This window comes from Saccoglossus kowalevskii, chromosome 6, assembly GCF_978046115.1.
Source record: "Saccoglossus kowalevskii chromosome 6, keSacKowa6.1, whole genome shotgun sequence".
Classification (NCBI taxonomy): domain Eukaryota; kingdom Metazoa; phylum Hemichordata; class Enteropneusta; family Harrimaniidae; genus Saccoglossus; species Saccoglossus kowalevskii.
This window is the reverse complement of record NC_140646.1, coordinates 31113796-31138309: the sequence shown is the minus strand read 5'-3', so window position 1 is coordinate 31138309 and position 24514 is coordinate 31113796. Positions and strand designations below refer to the sequence as shown.

The window sequence follows — 24514 nt, the reverse complement described above, 5'->3', positions numbered from 1 at the left end:
AAAGTAAACTAAATTTTTCCAAATTTGTGTGTTTCAGACAGTCTCTTCTGATGAAAAGAGAACAACCAAAACTGTGAAAACAGTAATTCTAAAATTACAGATTATCAAATTTTAAACAAATGTAATTGAGTAAACAACAGATAACTGGTAAATTGTGTTACGTGATGCAGACAAGTTTTATCCATAAATATCATTTTTACATTCAAACAATACTAATACATGTATGATTTCTTTCATCCTATGATGTTGTATCCTATTCAAATGTATTGGTGTCTGACTCTGTCCAAATCAATTCACTCATAACATAGTTTAAACAAACTAAATAACCCTATCTTCTCTCTAGAACTGTAGCCTGAGGTGTCAATTTGTGTACATGTGTATCACAGACTAGGACTGAACTCTGGCTGAACAAAAGTTTCCATCAACTTTCATGTTGAGGGCGCCCTCCAACAACTTAAGCTCTCAACGTGTACACTTTAGTATAACTGTTAAAACCACTACTTTGTGAAAACAAACTCATTTTTTCTACAAAATTGTGAACTTATCCCGCTATTTGTTCTACCATGGGAAAAAGTGAAATGATACTGGTTTAGGCATGTCCAGAAATTAATTATTCCAATACTGAGATATGGAAGGATAGAGTTTTATTTCACATCTGTATAAACTGATATGACATCATCAGTTCATAGGTCAATTGCTGGTGACATCATTTAAATTACTTACTATTTGCTTTCATTTAATTTTCTTTCATTCTTATTGAACGGCTGACTGCAATCTTAACTTCCAGTTGGTGAGTCGTGTCTTGTTTGAAATACTTGACTAAAATGTGCCGTCCTGTATTTGTACACTAACCTGGAGAGCCATGTGCGATTTTCCAGAGCTATAATTCTAAGGCGATGAACGAAGAAATCTACATTATATGTCATTTTCAGTCAGTTGCTCAGCATATAACAATGTCATCATCTGAAAGCCTAGATGCAGGACTAGTGCAGACATTTTTGCTTTGTTACAATGATTTTTTTTTTCTTAACCTTTGTCAACACCAGACTTTCTCGCCTGAATTAATTATTCTGCACTATTTCTGGAAATGAACCCTAATTTTGGGGGTACATGTAACAGACAAAATTTGAGTCAATTTTCAGTTTTCACTCGCTCTCCACTTTGACTAGGTTTTCAAGTAACTTGACACATAATTTGGCATACAATCCTGTAGGATATTCATACATGTAGTAGTGTTCTTGTTTTTTTGGATCTTTTTTCTGAGGTAACTGGTAAAACTATTGTTCTTGGTTCATTTTATATTTAGAATGGGAACTGTTATTTGGTACGGTATTCAACAACAACCTTTCAACATCATGTTAAAGCATTGTTCATTATTAAACAGTGAAACTACTGAAGCCTTACCCTTGCTATTAGAATTGAATAATTGTCACTGTATTTTTACTTTCTTACTTTTTACATTCATTGTCTTGTGAAAGAACGGTAAAAATGTTGGTGATCTAGTCGGTAACACGTCATGGGGTAGTGCACATAGCCATGTTTGTTTCACATTGTTGTTGAGCAGCGCATGTTTGAATTTCATGTAAACAAATAATGTATTTCAATGTGTACAATGTGACGAAATGATCACCACCCTGTAAACAAACATGACTCAGTGTTTCCTCTTTCATCAAACCCTTCAGATAATCGTAGCTATAGTTACATTGTTGAGTGACTGACTGAAAATGAGCTTGAATAATTATGCAGGTTTCTGAGTTCATCAATTTAAATTTCAGTTTCATAAATAAATTTACATTGATCACTCCCCCATAATTGACTTGAAGTCTGCTGCAGTTTAAATTCTGATTCTGATTGGGTGAACATCACGGCCACCAACAAATTCTCTGTCTTGTGCGATGTGCGACATTGTTCAGTTTCTACCTGAGAATCAATTTCCATAATTGATTCAAATCTACTTCTTGTGTTTCCATTTTTTCCCACAAATGTAAGTCTGGTATTGAGTAGCACTAAACCATCACTCAGCCGGGTATGGAAGTGTGCAGTAAAGCATGGCACTATCTGATCTAACATTTACAATACCATGCTGAGTGCTAGTTTATTTATTCACCAGTTAAATCTATCTTAAACCTAAAGATTTTTACAGTCTTCACAGGTTCTAGATTTCAAGCTTTTCAAATTCTCAATAGCTGTAGTCCGCTGTATTGTTTAAAGCATGATGAATTTCAAATCATGCTCTTCATTGAAATCGTATATGTAACTTTTTTTTTTTAACTTTATAAACTTTTTCACATAACTGTCATCTAAATAACAAAAGGTACTAAACCTTTCGGATTTTGCATATCATGAAAAAAAAATTATAAAACACATTGCGCATTGATGAAATTTGTACAGGATGTAATCGCACAGGATTATGGGTATTGTCTAATAACTCAAATTGAATACCTTTTCCATAGCAACGCAAAGGAACAATCAAGAGCGAGATGTTAATCAGAAAGGTAACACATGGGGAAAAAGTGGTACTAGTTTTTTTTTTTTTTTCATCACTTGCTCAATGGCTAAATTATCATGTGCGCAAAATGAACTAATAAATATCGTCAAAAAAAAACGCTACGCTCTGGCTAAAATTAATTATGAATCCTGCGTGTGATCTTGCTGAATTGATTGCAATCAATTCCTTGGAACATGTGCTGCATTAAAGCTATAATGCGCTCACTATTACACAAACAACATTCTGTCACATTTTTGTTGATGTCTTATTCCACTAAAAATATAATACGATCTACACAGCTGGTTAAAATCAGATAGGACATCAACTACAATGTATGCAGCTTCCATTTCAGTTTATGAAATATTACTATTACTAAAATATTCACTGGCATCGTAGATGTAATAAACGTTGCAGGAAGTGCTTGGTGCCATGCTCTTTGTGTTTGGTGGTATAGCTTAGCATGATGTATGTTGTTTGGCATCTCTTACCATAGATCTGCACTCTTTTGTAACTTCCATGATGCATTTGAGGTGCAGGTCTGTGGGAATGATATCCTGCATGCGACATGAACAAGTGTTTGTTGTCAATATCTAGAAGATTTTATTTTTTATCAGTTACAATTATTTTGGTAGAAACAACTACTTTTTGTATCCCTATCCCTAAATCCCTCCAGCAGCCACCCTCCAATTCAATTTTATATACCCCTTTAGATATAGGTTTCCTAAAGAGGGCTTATACAATTATATTGGCAGTGCTGACACATTAGGGTTAGGGATGGGGTCTACAAAAGGAAGTATTTCCTTTTAATGAATATACATGTGGGGTTTTGTGTTATCTGGTTGCTACAATACTGAGTGCACACCAACATTGATTCCTTGATAGGAAAAAAATGTAATTTTTAACAGTTATTCATTATAACTTCATCATCAGTATGTGTGAATAAACAAAGACAACAATGACGATGATTATGATGATGATCACAACAGGCATAGTAACTGCAATGTAAAAATATGTTTGGAACACAATTGAAGCTTGTGGAATAATTATTATTTATGAAAAAGTGTAGCAACCCTGTTTTCTTACAAGATATGCTAAGATATGCATGGTAGCCTAGCAACTAGAATACCCAAAACTCTTATATTAGTAATTTTGTATAATTAATTCGACTAGCTTTACAAGTTTTCCTCTTTCATGGAAGACATTTAAAAACACTTGTTCTTGTCAGTTCCAGTATATTCCATATCACCACTGAAGGTGTAATTCATTTCACTCTTTACATGTCTAGACATAGTTGTTCATATCATGACACAAAATGTCTGAAAATGTGACTTTGTTTAGTGAACTGAATTCCTTGAATGCATAGACATGCTGCATAGGCAGGCAATCATGGTTCGGTTATTACATCCATCATGGTGTGCGTGTGTTGTATGTGATTACAGTTAGGTTCAGTAAAATCTGAAGCATGGACATTAACAGAGCAGTGGTCGTCATGTTGCGCAGGTTTGAAACAATGTATTTTACACATGCTGTGTGTGTGTGTGTGTGTGTTGCATTGGAGCCATATCGAACAGGGCGCGACATGATGACCACTACAATACAAGTTTAACAGTTAACATATTAAAATTAGTGGCATGTTATTTGTAATCAACTGGTTAGAGATAAAAATGTCATGTTTGTATAAAAGTTCATGTTCATATAAGCAAGATTATACCAGGTGAATTGGGTAAAAATATGTCATTGACGTCTAGTACTGCCACAACATTTCCGTTATTCAATCTATTTTTTTTCAGGAATTTGAAAACAAATCTGCATATGAAATTCTTCAGAAATTAAACATGCACGAGAGTATGGTATGGCAAAGTATGCTTCTTGGCTTGGTGCTGATGAAGGAAGGTGCACATTACCTTACTGATGGAGGTATAATATAGCCATGTTCACACTGACAGTACACACCTTACTGATAGAGGTATAGTATAGCCATGTTCACACTGACAGTACACACCTTGCTGATGGAGGTATAGTACCGGTATAGCCATGTTCACACTGACCGCACACACCTTACTGATAGAGGTGTATTATAGCCATGTTCACACTGATCGTGCACACCTTACTGATGGAAGTATAGTATAGCCATGTTCACACTGATGGAGGTATAGTATAGCCATATTCACACTGACAGTACACACCTTACTGATGGAGGTATAGTATAGCCATGTTCACACTGACAGTACACACCTTACTGATGGAGGTATAGTATAGCCATGTTCACACTGACCGCACACACCTTACTGATGGAGGTATAGTATAGCCATGTTCACACTGACCGTACACACCTTACTGATAGAGGTATAGTATAGCCATGTTCACACTGACAGTACACACCTTACTGATAGAGGTGTAGTATAGCCATGTTCACACTGATCGTGCACACCTTACTGATGGAGGTATAGTATAGCCATGTTCACACTGACAGTACACACCTTACTGATGGAGGTATAGTATAGCCATGTTCACACTGATCGTGCACACCTTACTGATGGAGGTATAGTATAGCCATGTTTACACTGACCGTACACACCTTACTGATGGAGGTATAGTATAGCCACATTCACACTGACAGTACACACCTCACTGATGGAGGTATAGTATAGCCATGTTCACACTGACAGTACACACCTCACTGATGGAGGTATAGTATAGCCATGTTCACACTGACAGTACACACCTTGCTGATGGAGGTATAGTACCGGTATAGCCATGTTCACACTGACCGCACACACCTTACTGATGGAGGTATAGTATAGCCATGTTCACACTGATCGTGCACACCTTACTGATGGAAGTATAGTATAGCCATGTTCACACTGACAGTACACACCTCACTGATGGAGGTATAGTATAGCCATGTTCACACTGACAGTACACACCTTGCTGATGGAGGTATAGTACCGGTATAGCCATGTTCACACTGACAGTACACACCTTACTGATGGAGGTATTGTATAGCCATGTTCACACTGATCGTGCACACCTTACTGATGGAAGTATAGTATAGCCATGTTCACACTGACAGTACACACCTTACTGATGGAGGTATAGTATAGCCATGTTCACACTGACAGTACACACCTTACTGATGGAGGTATAGTATAGCCATGTTCACACTGACAGTACACACCTTACTCATAGAGGTATAGTATAGCCACGTTCACACTGACAGTACACACCTTACTGATGGAGGTATAGTATAGCCACATTCACACTGACAGTACACACCTTACTGATGGGGATATAGTATAGCCATGTTCACACTGACAGTACACACCTTACTGATGGAGGTTTAGTATTAGCCATGTTCACACTGACAGTACACACCTCACTGATGGAGGTATAGTATAGCCATGTTCACACTGACAGTACACACCTTACTGATGGAGGTATAGTATAGCCACGTTCACACTGACCGTACACACCTTACTGATGGAGGTATAGTATAGCCACATTCACACTGACAGTACACACCTTACTGATGGGGATATAGTATAGCCACGTTCACACTGACAGTACACACCTTACTAATGGAGGTATAGTATAGCCATGTAGGCTTATCTTACTCTAGATGTCAATACAGTCATTTGTATTTCCATACTTTATAGGTACTGTTGGTAGCAGGCTAGAGAAATTGTACCGTCAAGCTGGTGTCATAAAACAGTGGGCTATAGTGCGATATTGTGCCAGTCTGTTAAATAAAGTAGTAGACAGTCTGGCTCCGGGTATTACAACCATGCTTGTCAGAGGAAAACTGGTGAGTAAATCAACACAGCAGTCACAAAAAAAAATAAAATTGAAATATTATTGACCTTTAAAATATATTCCCACACTGGAAACTGGCCAAAAGATACATCCAAAAGTCTGTGTATTCAGTCTGACCGGTTACTTAAAGGCTGAATGATATAATGGGAGATGATCACTTCCTCCTGTGATAAAGACCAAAGTATGGGTATGATCAAAATATAACTATGGCTCTCAGTGTGTTTTTTATGCTACAAGTTTTTGACTATACATACTTATTTGCACTGCAGGTAACTGTTGGCACATTTGGACATGAAGAACAAGTTATATCAACACCCCTAACTCCTAAAGAAATTGCACAAATGATTTATTCGAGGTGCAGTCCTTATGATCTTAGAGAGTGTGTTCTTCAACAAGAGTTGATCATTGACCTGGCTAAGCTGATGCAGAGTAATCCTGATTTGTTTGATGGTATGCTTAAGATTAGAGTTGGGTAAGTGAAATTATAATCCCGATTTGTTTGATGATATGCTTAAGATTAGACTCGGGTAAGTGAAATTATAATCCCGATTGGTTTGATGATATGCTTAAAATTAGAGTTGGGTAAGTGAAATTATAATCCAGATTTGTTTGATGATATGCTTAAGATTAGAGTTGGGTGAGTGAAATTATAATCCTGATTTGTTTGATGGTATGCTCACGATTAGAGTCAGGTAAGTGAAATTATAATCCTGATTTGTTTGATGATATGCTTAAGATTAGAGTTGGGTAAGTGAAATTATAATCCTGATTTGTTTGATGGTATGCTTAAGATTAGAGTCAGGTAAGTGAAATTATAATCCTGATTTGTTTGATGGTATGCTTAAGATTAGAGTCAGGTAAGTGAAATTATAATCCTGATTTGTTTGATGATATGCTTAAGGTAAGTGAAATTATAATCTTGATTTGTTTGATGGTATGCTTAAGATTAGAGTCAGGTAAGTGAAATTATAATCCTGATTTGTTTGATGGTATGCATAAGATTAGAGTCAGGTAAGTGAAATTATAATTCTGATTTGTTTGATGGTATGCTTAAGATTAGAGTCGGGTAAGTGAAATTATAATCCTGATTTGTTTGATGGTATGCTTAAGATTAGAGTCGGGTAAGTGAAATTATAATCCTGATTTGTTTGATGGTATGCTTAAGATTAGAGTCAGGTAAGTGAAATTATAATCCTGATTTGTTTGATGATATGCTTAAGGTAAGTGAAATTATAATTCTGATTTGTTTGATGATATGCTTAAGGTAAGTGAAATTATAATCTTGATTTGTTTGATGGTATGCTTAAGATTAGAGTCAGGTAAGTGAAATTATAATCCTGATTTGTTTGATGGTATGCTTAAGATTAGAGTCAGGTAAGTGAAATTATAATCCTGATTTGTTTGATGGTATGCTTAAGATTAGAGTCAGGTAAGTGAAATTATAATCCTGATTTGTTTGATGATATGCTTAAGGTAAGTGAAATTATAATTCTGATTTGTTTGATGATATGCTTAAGGTAAGTGAAATTATAATCTTGATTTGTTTGATGGTATGCTTAAGATTAGAGTCAGGTAAGTGAAATTATAATCCTGATTTGTTTGATGGTATGCTTAAGATTAGAGTCAGGTAAGTGAAATTATAATCCTGATTTGTTTGATGATATGCTTAAGGTAAGTGAAATTATAATTCTGATTTGTTTGATGATATGCTTAAGGTAAGTGAAATTATAATCTTGATTTGTTTGATGGTATGCTTAAGATTAGAGTCAGGTAAGTGAAATTATAATCCTGATTTGTTTGATGGTATGCTTAAGATTAGAGTCAGGTAAGTGAAATTATAATCCTGATTTGTTTGATGGTATGCTTAAGATTAGAGTCAGGTAAGTGAAATTATAATCCTGATTTGTTTGATGATATGCTTAAGGTAAGTGAAATTATAATTCTGATTTGTTTGATGATATGCTTAAGGTAAGTGAAATTATAATCTTGATTTGTTTGATGGTATGCTTAAGATTAGAGTCAGGTAAGGGAAATTATAATCCTGATTTGTTTGATGGTATGCTTAAGATTAGAGTCAGGTAAGTGAAATTATAATCCTGATTTGTTTGATGGTATGCTTAAGATTAGAGTCAGGTAAGTGAAATTATAATCCTGATTTGTTTGATATGCTTAAGGTAAGTGAAATTATAATCCTGATTTGTTTGATGGTATGCTTAAGATTAGAGTCAGGTAAGTGAAATTATAATTCTGATTTGTTTGATGGTATACTTAAGATTAGAGTCAGGTAAGTGAAATTATAATTCTGATTTGTTTGATGGTATGCTTAAGATTAGAGTCGGGTAAGTGAAATTATAATCCTGATTTGTTTGATGATATGCTTAAGGTAAGTGAAATTATAATCCTGATTTGTTTGATGGTATGCTTAAGATTAGAGTCAGGTAAGTGAAATTATAATCCTGATTTGTTTGATGGTATGCTTAAGATTAGAGTCAGGTAAGTGAAATTATAATTCTGATTTGTTTGATGGTATGCTTAAGATTAGAGTCGGGTAAGTGAAATTATAATCCCGATTGGTTTGATGATATGCTTAAAATTAGAGTTGGGTAAGTGAAATTATAATCCTGATTTGTTTGATGGTATGCTTAAGATTAGAGTCAGGTAAGTGAAATTATAATCCTGATTTGTTTGATGGTATGCTTAAGATTAGAGTCAGGTAAGTGAAATTATAATCCTGATTTGTTTGATGGTATGCTTAAGATTAGAGTCAGGTAAGTGAAATTATAATCCTGATTTGTTTGATGATATGCTTAAGGTAAGTGAAATTATAATCTTGATTTGTTTGATGGTATGCTTAAGATTAGAGTCAGGTAAGTGAAATTATAATCCTGATTTGTTTGATGGTATGCTTAAGATTAGAGTCAGGTAAGTGAAATTATAATCCTGATTTGTTTGATGATATGCTTAAGGTAAGTGAAATTATAATCCTGATTTGTTTGATGGTATGCTTAAGATTAGAGTCAGGTAAGTGAAATTATAATTCTGATTTGTTTGATGGTATACTTAAGATTAGAGTCAGGTAAGTGAAATTATAATTCTGATTTGTTTGATGGTATGCTTAAGATTAGAGTCGGGTAAGTGAAATTATAATTCTGATTTGTTTGATGGTATGCTTAAGATTAGAGTCGGGTAAGTGAAATTATAATCCTGATTTGTTTGATGATATGCTTAAGGTAAGTGAAATTATAATCCTGATTTGTTTGATGGTATGCTTAAGATTAGAGTCAGGTAAGTGAAATTATAATCCTGATTTGTTTGATGGTATGCTTAAGATTAGAGTCAGGTAAGTGAAATTATAATTCTGATTTGTTTGATGGTATGCTTAAGATTAGAGTCGGGTAAGTGAAATTATAATCCCGATTGGTTTGATGATATGCTTAAAATTAGAGTTGGGTAAGTGAAATTATAATCCTGATTTGTTTGATGGTATGCTTAAGATTAGAGTCAGGTAAGTGAAATTATAATCCTGATTTGTTTGATGGTATGCTTAAGATTAGAGTCAGGTAAGTGAAATTATAATCCTGATTTGTTTGATGGTATGCTTAAGATTAGAGTCAGGTAAGTGAAATTATAATCCTGATTTGTTTGATGATATGCTTAAGGTAAGTGAAATTATAATCTTGATTTGTTTGATGGTATGCTTAAGATTAGAGTCAGGTAAGTGAAATTATAATCCTGATTTGTTTGATGGTATGCTTAAGATTAGAGTCAGGTAAGTGAAATTATAATCCTGATTTGTTTGATGATATGCTTAAGGTAAGTGAAATTATAATTCTGATTTGTTTGATGATATGCTTAAGGTAAGTGAAATTATAATCTTGATTTGTTTGATCGTATGCTTAAGATTAGAGTCAGGTAAGTGAAATTATAATCCTGATTTGTTTGATGGTATGCTTAAGATTAGAGTCAGGTAAGTGAAATTATAATCCTGATTTGTTTGATGGTATGCTTAAGATTAGAGTCAGGTAAGTGAAATTATAATCCTGATTTGTTTGATGATATGCTTAAGGTAAGTGAAATTATAATTCTGATTTGTTTGATGATATGCTTAAGGTAAGTGAAATTATAATCTTGATTTGTTTGATGGTATGCTTAAGATTAGAGTCAGGTAAGTGAAATTATAATCCTGATTTGTTTGATGGTATGCTTAAGATTAGAGTCAGGTAAGTGAAATTATAATCCTGATTTGTTTGATGGTATGCTTAAGATTAGAGTCAGGTAAGTGAAATTATAATCCTGATTTGTTTGATGATATGCTTAAGGTAAGTGAAATTATAATTCTGATTTGTTTGATGATATGCTTAAGGTAAGTGAAATTATAATCTTGATTTGTTTGATGGTATGCTTAAGATTAGAGTCAGGTAAGTGAAATTATAATCCTGATTTGTTTGATGGTATGCTTAAGATTAGAGTCAGGTAAGTGAAATTATAATCCTGATTTGTTTGATGGTATGCTTAAGATTAGAGTCAGGTAAGTGAAATTATAATCCTGATTTGTTTGATGATATGCTTAAGGTAAGTGAAATTATAATCCTGATTTGTTTGATGGTATGCTTAAGATTAGAGTCAGGTAAGTGAAATTATAATTCTGATTTGTTTGATGGTATACTTAAGATTAGAGTCAGGTAAGTGAAATTATAATTCTGATTTGTTTGATGGTATGCTTAAGATTAGAGTCGGGTAAGTGAAATTATAATCCTGATTTGTTTGATGATATGCTTAAGGTAAGTGAAATTATAATCCTGATTTGTTTGATGGTATGCTTAAGATTAGAGTCAGGTAAGTGAAATTATAATTCTGATTTGTTTGATGGTATGCTTAAGATTAGAGTCGGGTAAGTGAAATTATAATCCCGATTGGTTTGATGATATGCTTAAAATTAGAGTTGGGTAAGTGAAATTATAATCCTGATTTGTTTGATGGTATGCTTAAGATTAGAGTCAGGTAAGTGAAATTATAATCCTGATTTGTTTGATGGTATGCTTAAGATTAGAGTCAGGTAAGTGAAATTATAATTCTGATTTGTTTGATGGTATGCTTAAGATTAGAGTCGGGTAAGTGAAATTATAATCCCGATTGGTTTGATGATATGCTTAAAATTAGAGTTGGGTAAGTGAAATTATAATCCTGATTTGTTTGATGGTATGCTTAAGATTAGAGTCAGGTAAGTGAAATTATAATCCTGATTTGTTTGATGGTATGCTTAAGATTAGAGTCAGGTAAGTGAAATTGTAATCCTGATTTGTTTGATGGTATGCTTAAGGTAAGTGAAATTATAATCTTGATTTGTTTGATGGTATGCTTAAGGTAAGTGAAATTATAATTCTGATTTGTTTGATGATATGCTTAAGGTAAGTGAAATTATAATCTTGATTTGTTTGATGGTATGCTTAAGATTAGAGTCAGGTAAGTGAAATTATAATCCTGATTTGTTTGATGGTATGCTTAAGATTAGAGTCAGGTAAGTGAAATTATAATCCTGATTTGTTTGATGATATGCTTAAGGTAAGTGAAATTATAATTCTGATTTGTTTGATGATATGCTTAAGGTAGGTGAAATTATAATCTTGATTTGTTTGATGGTATGCTTAAGATTAGAGTCAGGTAAGTGAAATTATAATCCTGATTTGTTTGATGATATGCTTAAGGTAAGTGAAATTATAATTCTGATTTGTTTGATGATATGCTTAAGGTAAGTGAAATTATAATCTTGATTTGTTTGATGGTATGCTTAAGATTAGAGTCAGGTAAGTGAAATTATAATCCTGATTTGTTTGATGGTATGCTTAAGATTAGAGTCAGGTAAGTGAAATTATAATCCTGATTTGTTTGATGGTATGCTTAAGATTAGAGTCAGGTAAGTGAAATTATAATCCTGATTTGTTTGATGATATGCTTAAGGTAGGTGAAATTATAATCTTGATTTGTTTGATGGTATGCTTAAGATTAGAGTCAGGTAAGTGAAATTATAATCCTGATTTGTTTGATGGTATGCATAAGATTAGAGTCAGGTAAGTAAAATTATAATTCTGATTTGTTTGATGGTATGCTTAAGATTAGAGTCAGGTAAGTGAAATTATAATCCTGATTTGTTTGATGGTATGCTTAAGATTAGAGTCAGGTAAGTGAAATTATAATCCTGATTTGTTTGATGGTATGCTTAAGATTAGAGTCAGGTAAGTGAAATTATAATCCTGATTTGTTTGATGATATGCTTAAGGTAAGTGAAATTATAATCCTGATTTGTTTGATGGTATGCTTAAGATTAGAGTCAGGTAAGTGAAATTATAATTCTGATTTGTTTGATGGTATACTTAAGATTAGAGTCGGGTAAGTGAAATTATAATCCTGATTTGTTTGATGGTATGCTTAAGATTAGAGTCGGGTAAGTGAAATTATAATCCTGATTTGTTTGATGATATGCTTAAGGTAAGTGAAATTATAATCCTGATTTGTTTGATGGTATGCATAAGATTAGAGTCAGGTAAGTAAAATTATAATTCTGATTTGTTGGTATGCTTAAGATTAGAGTCAGGTAAGTGAAATTATAATCCTGATTTGTTTGATGGTATGCTTAAGATTAGAGTCAGGTAAGTGAAATTATAATCCTGATTTGTTTGATGGTATGCTTAAGATTAGAGTCAGGTAAGTGAAATTATAATCCTGATTTGTTTGATGATATGCTTAAGGTAAGTGAAATTATAATCCTGATTTGTTTGATGGTATGCTTAAGATTAGAGTCAGGTAAGTGAAATTATAATTCTGATTTGTTTGATGGTATACTTAAGATTAGAGTCAGGTAAGTGAAATTATAATTCTGATTTGTTTGATGGTATGCGTAAGATTAGAGTCGGGTAAGTGAAATTATAATCCTGATTTGTTTGATGATATGCTTAAGGTAAGTGAAATTATAATCCTGATTTGTTTGATGGTATGCTTAAGATTAGAGTCAGGTAAGTGAAATTATAATCCTGATTTGTTTGATGGTATGCTTAAGATTAGAGTCAGGTAAGTGAAATTATAATCCTGATTTGTTTGATGGTATACTTAAGATTAGAGTCAGGTAAGTGAAATTATAATCCTGATTTGTTTGATGGTATACTTAAGATTAGAGTCAGGTAAGTGAAATTATAATTCTGATTTGTTTGATGGTATGCTTAAGATTAGAGTCGGGTAAGTGAAATTATAATCCCGATTGGTTTGATGATATGCTTAAAATTAGAGTTGGGTAAGTGAAATTATAATCCTGATTTGTTTGATGGTATGCTTAAGATTAGAGTCAGGTAAGTGAAATTATAATCCTGATTTGTTTGATGGTATGCTTAAGATTAGAGTCAGGTAAGTGAAATTGTAATCCTGATTTGTTTGATGGTATGCTTAAGATTAGAGTCAGGTAAGTGAAATTATAATCCTGATTTGTTTGATGATATGCTTAAGGTAAGTAAAATTATAATCTTGATTTGTTTGATGGTATGCTTAAGATTAGAGTCAGGTAAGTGAAATTATAATCCTGATTTGTTTGATGGTATGCTTAAGGTAAGTGAAATTATAATTCTGATTTGTTTGATGATATGCTTAAGGTAAGTGAAATTATAATCTTGATTTGTTTGATGGTATGCTTAAGATTAGAGTCAGGTAAGTGAAATTATAATCCTGATTTGTTTGATGGTATGCTTAAGATTAGAGTCAGGTAAGTGAAATTATAATCCTGATTTGTTTGATGGTATGCTTAAGATTAGAGTCAGGTAAGTGAAATTATAATCCTGATTTGTTTGATGATATGCTTAAGGTAAGTGAAATTATAATTCTGATTTGTTTGATGATATGCTTAAGGTAAGTGAAATTATAATCTTGATTTGTTTGATGGTATGCTTAAGATTAGAGTCAGGTAAGTGAAATTATAATCCTGATTTGTTTGATGGTATGCTTAAGATTAGAGTCAGGTAAGTGAAATTATAATCCTGATTTGTTTGATGGTATGCTTAAGATTAGAGTCAGGTAAGTGAAATTATAATCCTGATTTGTTTGATGATATGCTTAAGGTAAGTGAAATTATAATCCTGATTTGTTTGATGGTATGCTTAAGATTAGAGTCAGGTAAGTGAAATTATAATTCTGATTTGTTTGATGGTATGCTTAAGATTAGAGTCGGGTAAGTGAAATTATAATCCCGATTGGTTTGATGATATGCTTAAAATTAGAGTTGGGTAAGTGAAATTATAATCCTGATTTGTTTGATGGTATGCTTAAGATTAGAGTCAGGTAAGTGAAATTATAATCCTGATTTGTTTGATGGTATGCTTAAGATTAGAGTCAGGTAAGTGAAATTGTAATCCTGATTTGTTTGATGGTATGCTTAAGGTAAGTGAAATTATAATCTTGATTTGTTTGATGGTATGCTTAAGGTAAGTGAAATTATAATTCTGATTTGTTTGATGATATGCTTAAGGTAAGTGAAATTATAATCTTGATTTGTTTGATGGTATGCTTAAGATTAGAGTCAGGTAAGTGAAATTATAATCCTGATTTGTTTGATGGTATGCTTAAGATTAGAGTCAGGTAAGTGAAATTATAATCCTGATTTGTTTGATGATATGCTTAAGGTAAGTGAAATTATAATTCTGATTTGTTTGATGATATGCTTAAGGTAGGTGAAATTATAATCTTGATTTGTTTGATGGTATGCTTAAGATTAGAGTCAGGTAAGTGAAATTATAATCCTGATTTGTTTGATGATATGCTTAAGGTAAGTGAAATTATAATTCTGATTTGTTTGATGATATGCTTAAGGTAAGTGAAATTATAATCTTGATTTGTTTGATGGTATGCTTAAGATTAGAGTCAGGTAAGTGAAATTATAATCCTGATTTGTTTGATGGTATGCTTAAGATTAGAGTCAGGTAAGTGAAATTATAATCCTGATTTGTTTGATGGTATGCTTAAGATTAGAGTCAGGTAAGTGAAATTATAATCCTGATTTGTTTGATGATATGCTTAAGGTAGGTGAAATTATAATCTTGATTTGTTTGATGGTATGCTTAAGATTAGAGTCAGGTAAGTGAAATTATAATCCTGATTTGTTTGATGGTATGCATAAGATTAGAGTCAGGTAAGTAAAATTATAATTCTGATTTGTTTGATGGTATGCTTAAGATTAGAGTCAGGTAAGTGAAATTATAATCCTGATTTGTTTGATGGTATGCTTAAGATTAGAGTCAGGTAAGTGAAATTATAATCCTGATTTGTTTGATGGTATGCTTAAGATTAGAGTCAGGTAAGTGAAATTATAATCCTGATTTGTTTGATGATATGCTTAAGGTAAGTGAAATTATAATCCTGATTTGTTTGATGGTATGCTTAAGATTAGAGTCAGGTAAGTGAAATTATAATTCTGATTTGTTTGATGGTATACTTAAGATTAGAGTCGGGTAAGTGAAATTATAATCCTGATTTGTTTGATGGTATGCTTAAGATTAGAGTCGGGTAAGTGAAATTATAATCCTGATTTGTTTGATGATATGCTTAAGGTAAGTGAAATTATAATCCTGATTTGTTTGATGGTATGCATAAGATTAGAGTCAGGTAAGTAAAATTATAATTCTGATTTGTTGGTATGCTTAAGATTAGAGTCAGGTAAGTGAAATTATAATCCTGATTTGTTTGATGGTATGCTTAAGATTAGAGTCAGGTAAGTGAAATTATAATCCTGATTTGTTTGATGGTATGCTTAAGATTAGAGTCAGGTAAGTGAAATTATAATCCTGATTTGTTTGATGATATGCTTAAGGTAAGTGAAATTATAATCCTGATTTGTTTGATGGTATGCTTAAGATTAGAGTCAGGTAAGTGAAATTATAATTCTGATTTGTTTGATGGTATACTTAAGATTAGAGTCAGGTAAGTGAAATTATAATTCTGATTTGTTTGATGGTATGCGTAAGATTAGAGTCGGGTAAGTGAAATTATAATCCTGATTTGTTTGATGATATGCTTAAGGTAAGTGAAATTATAATCCTGATTTGTTTGATGGTATGCTTAAGATTAGAGTCAGGTAAGTGAAATTATAATCCTGATTTGTTTGATGGTATGCTTAAGATTAGAGTCAGGTAAGTGAAATTATAATCCTGATTTGTTTGATGGTATACTTAAGATTAGAGTCAGGTAAGTGAAATTATAATCCTGATTTGTTTGATGGTATACTTAAGATTAGAGTCAGGTAAGTGAAATTATAATTCTGATTTGTTTGATGGTATGCTTAAGATTAGAGTCGGGTAAGTGAAATTATAATCCCGATTGGTTTGATGATATGCTTAAAATTAGAGTTGGGTAAGTGAAATTATAATCCTGATTTGTTTGATGGTATGCTTAAGATTAGAGTCAGGTAAGTGAAATTATAATCCTGATTTGTTTGATGGTATGCTTAAGATTAGAGTCAGGTAAGTGAAATTGTAATCCTGATTTGTTTGATGGTATGCTTAAGATTAGAGTCAGGTAAGTGAAATTATAATCCTGATTTGTTTGATGATATGCTTAAGGTAAGTAAAATTATAATCTTGATTTGTTTGATGGTATGCTTAAGATTAGAGTCAGGTAAGTGAAATTATAATCCTGATTTGTTTGATGGTATGCTTAAGGTAAGTGAAATTATAATTCTGATTTGTTTGATGATATGCTTAAGGTAAGTGAAATTATAATCTTGATTTGTTTGATGGTATGCTTAAGATTAGAGTCAGGTAAGTGAAATTATAATCCTGATTTGTTTGATGGTATGCTTAAGATTAGAGTCAGGTAAGTGAAATTATAATCCTGATTTGTTTGATGGTATGCTTAAGATTAGAGTCAGGTAAGTGAAATTATAATCCTGATTTGTTTGATGATATGCTTAAGGTAAGTGAAATTATAATTCTGATTTGTTTGATGATATGCTTAAGGTAAGTGAAATTATAATCTTGATTTGTTTGATGGTATGCTTAAGATTAGAGTCAGGTAAGTGAAATTATAATCCTGATTTGTTTGATGATATGCTTAAGATTAGAGTCAGGTAAGTGAAATTATAATCCTGATTTGTTTGATGATATGCTTAAGGTAAGTGAAATTATAATTCTGATTTGTTTGATGATATGCTGAAGGTAAGTGAAATTATAATCTTGATTTGTTTGATGGTATGCTTAAGATTAGAGTCAGGTAAGTGAAATTATAATCCTGATTTGTTTGATGGTATGCTTAAGATTAGAGTCAGGTAAGTGAAATTATAATCCTGATTTGTTTGATGATATGCTTAAGGTAAGTGAAATTATAATTCTGATTTGTTTGATGATATGCTTAAGGTAGGTGAAATTATAATCTTGATTTGTTTGATGGTATGCTTAAGATTAGAGTCAGGTAAGTGAAATTATAATCCTGATTTGTTTGATGATATGCTTAAGGTAAGTGAAATTATAATTCTGATTTGTTTGATGATATGCTTAAGGTAAGTGAAATTATAATCTTGATTTGTTTGATGGTATGCTTAAGATTAGAGTCAGGTAAGTGAAATTATAATCCTGATTTGTTTGATGGTATGCTTAAGATTAGAGTCAGGTAAGTGAAATTATAATCCTGATTTGTTTGATGGTATGCTTAAGATTAGAGTCAGGTAAGTGAAATTATAATCCTGATTTGTTTGATGATATGCTTAAGGTAGGTGAAATTATAATCTTGATTTGTTTGATGGTATGCTTAAGATTAGAGTCAGGTAAGTGAAATTATAATCCTGATTTGTTTGATGGTATGCATAAGATTAGAGTCAGGTAAGTAAAATTATAATTCTGATTTGTTTGATGGTATGCTTAAGATTAGAGTCAGGTAAGTGAAATTATAATCCTGATTTGTTTGATGGTATGCTTAAGATTAGAGTCAGGTAAGTGAAATTATAATCCTGATTTGTTTGATGGTATGCTTAAGATTAGAGTCAGGTAAGTGAAATTATAATCCTGATTTGTTTGATGATATGCTTAAGGTAAGTGAAATTATAATCCTGATTTGTTTGATGGTATGCTTAAGATTAGAGTCAGGTAAGTGAAATTATAATTCTGATTTGTTTGATGGTATACTTAAGATTAGAGTCGGGTAAGTGAAATTATAATCCTGATTTGTTTGATGGTATGCTTAAGATTAGAGTCGGGTAAGTGAAATTATAATCCTGATTTGTTTGATGATATGCTTAAGGTAAGTGAAATTATAATCCTGATTTGTTTGATGGTATGCATAAGATTAGAGTCAGGTAAGTAAAATTATAATTCTGATTTGTTGGTATGCTTAAGATTAGAGTCAGGTAAGTGAAATTATAATCCTGATTTGTTTGATGGTATGCTTAAGATTAGAGTCAGGTAAGTGAAATTATAATCCTGATTTGTTTGATGGTATGCTTAAGATTAGAGTCAGGTAAGTGAAATTATAATCCTGATTTGTTTGATGATATGCTTAAGGTAAGTGAAATTATAATCCTGATTTGTTTGATGGTATGCTTAAGATTAGAGTCAGGTAAGTGAAATTATAATTCTGATTTGTTTGATGGTATACTTAAGATTAGAGTCAGGTAAGTGAAATTATAATTCTGATTTGTTTGATGGTATGCGTAAGATTAGAGTCGGGTAAGTGAAATTATAATCCTGATTTGTTTGATGATATGCTTAAGGTAAGTGAAATTATAATCCTGATTTGTTTGATGGTATGCTTAAGATTAGAGTCAGGTAAGTGAAATTATAATCCTGATTTGTTTGATGGTATGCTTAAGATTAGAGTCAGGTAAGTGAAATTATAATCCTGATTTGTTTGATGGTATACTTAAGATTAGAGTCAGGTAAGTGAAATTATAATCCTGATTTGTTTGATGGTATACTTAAGATTAGAGTCAGGTAAGTGAAATTATAATTCTGATTTGTTTGATGGTATGCTTAAGATTAGAGTCGGGTAAGTGAAATTATAATCCCGATTGGTTTGATGATATGCTTAAAATTAGAGTTGGGTAAGTGAAATTATAATCCTGATTTGTTTGATGGTATGCTTAAGATTAGAGTCAGGTAAGTGAAATTATAATCCTGATTTGTTTGATGGTATGCTTAAGATTAGAGTCAGGTAAGTGAAATTGTAATCCTGATTTGTTTGATGGTATGCTTAAGATTAGAGTCAGGTAAGTGAAATTATAATCCTGATTTGTTTGATGATATGCTTAAGGTAAGTAAAATTATAATCTTGATTTGTTTGATGGTATGCTTAAGATTAGAGTCAGGTAAGTGAAATTATAATCCTGATTTGTTTGATGGTATGCTTAAGGTAAGTGAAATTATAATTCTGATTTGTTTGATGATATGCTTAAGGTAAGTGAAATTATAATCTTGATTTGTTTGATGGTATGCTTAAGATTAGAGTCAGGTAAGTGAAATTATAATCCTGATTTGTTTGATGGTATGCTTAAGATTAGAGTCAGGTAAGTGAAATTATAATCCTGATTTGTTTGATGGTATGCTTAAGATTAGAGTCAGGTAAGTGAAATTATAATCCTGATTTGTTTGATGATATGCTTAAGGTAAGTGAAATTATAATTCTGATTTGTTTGATGATATGCTTAAGGTAAGTGAAATTATAATCTTGATTTGTTTGATGGTATGCTTAAGATTAGAGTCAGGTAAGTGAAATTATAATCCTGATTTGTTTGATGATATGCTTAAGATTAGAGTCAGGTAAGTGAAATTATAATCCTGATTTGTTTGATGATATGCTTAAGGTAAGTGAAATTATAATTCTGATTTGTTTGATGATATGCTGAAGGTAAGTGAAATTATAATCTTGATTTGTTTGATGGTATGCTTAAGATTAGAGTCAGGTAAGTGAAATTATAATCCTGATTTGTTTGATGGTATGCTTAAGATTAGAGTCAGGTAAGTGAAATTATAATCCTGATTTGTTTGATGGTATGCTTAAGATTAGAGTCAGGTAAGTGAAATTATAATCCTGATTTGTTTGATGATATGCTTAAGGTAGGTGAAATTATAATCTTGATTTGTTTGATGGTATGCTTAAGATTAGAGTCAGGTAAGTGAAATTATAATCCTGATTTGTTTGATGGTATGCATAAGATTAGAGTCAGGTAAGTAAAATTATAATTCTGATTTGTTTGATGGTATGCTTAAGATTAGAGTCAGGTAAGTGAAATTATAATCCTGATTTGTTTGATGGTATACTTAAGATTAGAGTCAGGTAAGTGAAATTATAATTCTGATTTGTTTGATGGTATGCTTAAGATTAGAGTCCGGTAAGTGAAATTATAATCCCGAGTTGTTTTTATGGTATGCTTAAGATTAGAGTCGAGTAAGTGAAATTATAATCTGGTAGATTTACTGTCACTAAAAATGTCTGAGATTTGATAATTTGGGATTTTTAGCAGAATAAGTCACTATCGTATAAAGTGGAAGTTTTCTGCTACCAACTTTCCAATATTGTAAGTTATTACAGCAAGTTTCTACTGTAGAATACTTTATTTTGACTGGAATTTGGTACATTAATTTCAATTATCAGTCCCCCCTTCTTGAGTGAATGAAGAGATGTATAAATAGACCACAAGTCTTGAACTTGACTCATAAATTATGTTACACCTGCCCTTCATTCTGCTTTAGTTTCCCAGAAATGCATGACATGTATAGTTTTAATTTGCTTTATTTACAGATGGGTTATCCATGCTATGAAAGCTGAGCTCACCATCAATGATCCAGATTCAGGCGTAAGTTGCTAGTATACAGTATTTAATCTTTATCTTTGATAACAAAATTAATCGCACTTGCTTTAATAGGCCTGTGATGTCATCACAATTGATGACATAAACCTATGATGTCATTACACTTGGTGGCATGCACCTGTGATAGCATCACACTTGGTGGTGTGAACCTGTGATGTCATTACTTTTCTTATCAAGTCAGTGATGTCGAATGTGTGTTGTAAAAAAAAATATTTTGTCTCTCATTGATTCTACTTTCTCCCCTAGATGACAATCCATGACTTATCACCAACTCAAGTTAGGGATTTATTGCATTCAGTACTTAGTTCAGATTCAAGTGATGGAGATCATTGTGATAGGAGTTGGTTACAGAAACGTCAAATGGATGGTGCTCTCAATAGGAACCCACCTGGATTTTATGACAAAGGTAAGAGAGTGTTGATTAAACTTTTTTCAACTTTCATAAAATAATTTTGTCCATGATTTTGTACAATGGTAATTATGTTCTTTTGATCCAAAATTAAAATATGCAATATGCTGCTCACAAATTATGGTTAGGATGACACAATTGACTGATTTTGCAACTTGTTTTATCACATTTTGTTTACGTAATCTATCTTCTATTTTTGTACAGTGTGGGAAATCTTAGAAAGAACTGTTGAGGGTATGGTGATAGCTGGCTACTACCTTCCACAACAACCTACGATATCAGATATGACAAAGAATGAACTCAATTTTGCTAAGAAAGTAGAAGAAATGCTTGGGAGGATATCACAACCAGAATATAGACAAATGATGGTAGAGGTAAGATATGAACTATAGATAGAACATAGACAAATGATGGTAGAGGTAAGATATGAACTATAGATAGAACATATACAAATGATGGTAGAGGTAAGATATAGAATATAGACAAATGATGGTAGAGGTGTAAGATATGAACTAGAGATAGAATATAGACAAATGATGGTAGAGGTAAGATATGAACTAATACCAGAGAGATAATACCAGGACATGCCATTAATATCACATACTAAATTTACCATTATTTCATATTGCAGTTATTGGTGGTAGTAGCTACCATATTATATCGTAATCCAGAGCTAGTCTTTCAGGACTGTGTTGACATGGACCAGGTACATTTTATTTAAATAGTTATTTTTGCCGGCATAACCGACCGCAAACGCGCACACACACACACACACTGGTGAAATGAAATCAAATCCACCCTTCTTGCTGAATCCAGTGGCTAAGTTTATGTTAAGATAACACTCCCTAAAGGCCAAACTAAAATGTTTTGCTTCTTTTCATGTGTGTCATTTTTAGCTGTTGAGAGGTGAATGTCTGTGTCAACTTTTTACTTTTTCGACTTCTTGAAAACTACAAGCCTAGTTGCTTTAATACTTGGTATATATGTACCTTGAGTAGACCTCAATGCAATGTGTTCATTTCATGATGATATCTTTGATTGATTTGACATTATACATAAAAGGTACTACAGGTGGACCTCTCTCAGATTTGTTCAATTCTTTAATTGAAATGTGCATTGCTAACAGTGGAGGTATCTTAGCAGAGAGGCTGCTTGTTTGCAATTTTGTGAACTGATAAAGTGTGCCACATAAGGTAGAATGGGGAAGTTTTATCGATCCAACTAAACCTTTAATGCATGTATTCAAAGCACTATTTATCATATGTACATTAATAGAGTAAACAATTAAAACCAAATAAATTTTCAAGAAGCCGAATACTTGTCAGTGCACATAGTTTTATAAAGTCTATCATATATGCGCTTATAATAGCAAATACAGTATTTATTTTTTGCACTGTATTACTGATTAGTTGAGTCAAGGCATGATTGGTCTGATTGATAAACGGTACACTTTTAACAGCAAGCTTTCTCAGTTGAGTAATTTTGTTTTACTTTCTCCACAGCTGCTGAATGACGCGTTTGACGATTTCCAAAAAGAGTTGCATGACCACGAAAAACAAGATGACATGACTGTGTTTTTTGATTGCCCACCATTTGCAAAACATGGCACAGCAAGTTACATGGCAAAAGCCGTTACCCACAAACTGCTCGACAGCGCAGTGCAGGTTGACCAATCTGAGGCTTGTGTTATTAGCTAATATTATGTGCATAATCATGACTTGAGTGCTCAAAGGGTTAAACTGGATGAATTAATACAGATTATTTACGTCTGGCCAAACTTTACCAATGACCATATTACGCATCAGATTGATCAATTCTCCAAACTGAATGACAATTATAGTTTATCAAAAACTAAATGAATGCACATACAAACTGCGGCAGACACTTTGTATGAATAAAATGTTGAAATTCAGGTTACCAGTCAACCTAAAACTGAATGTGATAAAAAGATATACCTGAGAACCCCATGTGATGTTAAAATAAAATCGACCCAATCATGCAAGAAATTTAATTTGGGGGGGGGGGCCCATTGTTGTCTCAATATGAAAACTGAACTCGAAGCATCCATACAGGGACAAATAACCAATCATGATGGTACATTTGTGCCACATGCTCAATAGAACTGACCTGCATGCCTTGAGAGATTTGTGACATGTAAATAGCTGTATATAGAAATAGTTTATGCAGTGGCTGCAACTTGTGTTTTTAGTAAGAGTTGGAATGAAATGTGTATTGTACTAATGCTCACATCTGCAGTGTTTAATCCATGTGTGAATCTGTCTTCAATAAGGTGATTAACTTGCAAATCTAAAAATTGTTTCTTTATGAATAAATTATGACAGTTGTTGAATACTTCTATCTTATATTTTTGTCGAGCGGAACTTATCATACAAGTAATAATTGTCAGTCTTCCTCTGTGTCAATGTTTTACTTTTTCGACTTCTTGAAAACTACAAGCCTAGTTGCTTTAATACTTGGTATATATGTACCTTGAGTAGACCTCAATGCGTTCATTTCATGATCATATCTTTAATTTTGGGGAATACCGCAAGTCCAATTACTTATAGGTACTACATGTGGCCCTCTCTCAGATTTGTTCATTTCGTGATGGTATTCTCAATTATCTAATTTTGACTCCTTGTTGAAAACAGCAAGTCCCATTGCTTTGATAATATACATATTGTTCATTTTCTAATGATATCTTCTGTTCTTTAATTGAAAATGTGCATTGCTAACAGCGGAGCTATCTCAGCCGACTGCTTGTTTATTGATCAAAATAAAGAAATGTATTGAGTTTTATTGCCTGGAATAGTCTTGTAAAGAGGATACAAGTGGTTGCTAAGGGAAACTGTCGAAGAATAAAAGTCATTTGGCAAAAACAGTTTCAGTTTCCTGAAATGTAGCTGTGTGTCACCTGCATGACTGATTTCATATCATACATGTAGGTACTTAGCTGCATTGCTATCGTGTTTGA

General features: G+C 32.4%; 1 protein-coding gene across 2 annotated transcripts in view; it reads left to right on the top strand.

Moving 5' to 3' along the window:
* Positions 1-24419, top strand: part of LOC100371145 (phosphorylase b kinase regulatory subunit beta-like) — a 41791-nt gene extending 17372 nt beyond the window's left edge. The window contains exons 16-24 of one of the 2 annotated variants that reach the window (XM_078007274.2): positions 2454-2495; positions 4279-4405; positions 6145-6293; positions 6571-6773; positions 21062-21116; positions 21378-21537; positions 21745-21914; positions 22172-22246; positions 23043-24419. In XM_078007274.2, coding sequence (XP_077863400.1) covers positions 2454-2495; positions 4279-4405; positions 6145-6293; positions 6571-6773; positions 21062-21116; positions 21378-21537; positions 21745-21914; positions 22172-22246; positions 23043-23237 — 1176 coding nt within the window. In that variant the 3' untranslated portion in view covers positions 23238-24419. The remainder of the gene's footprint in view (positions 1-2453; positions 2496-4278; positions 4406-6144; positions 6294-6570; positions 6774-21061; positions 21117-21377; positions 21538-21744; positions 21915-22171; positions 22247-23042) is intronic. The other variant, XM_085500368.1, reaches the window with a different exon arrangement.
* The last annotated feature ends 95 nt before the right edge of the window (positions 24420-24514 follow it).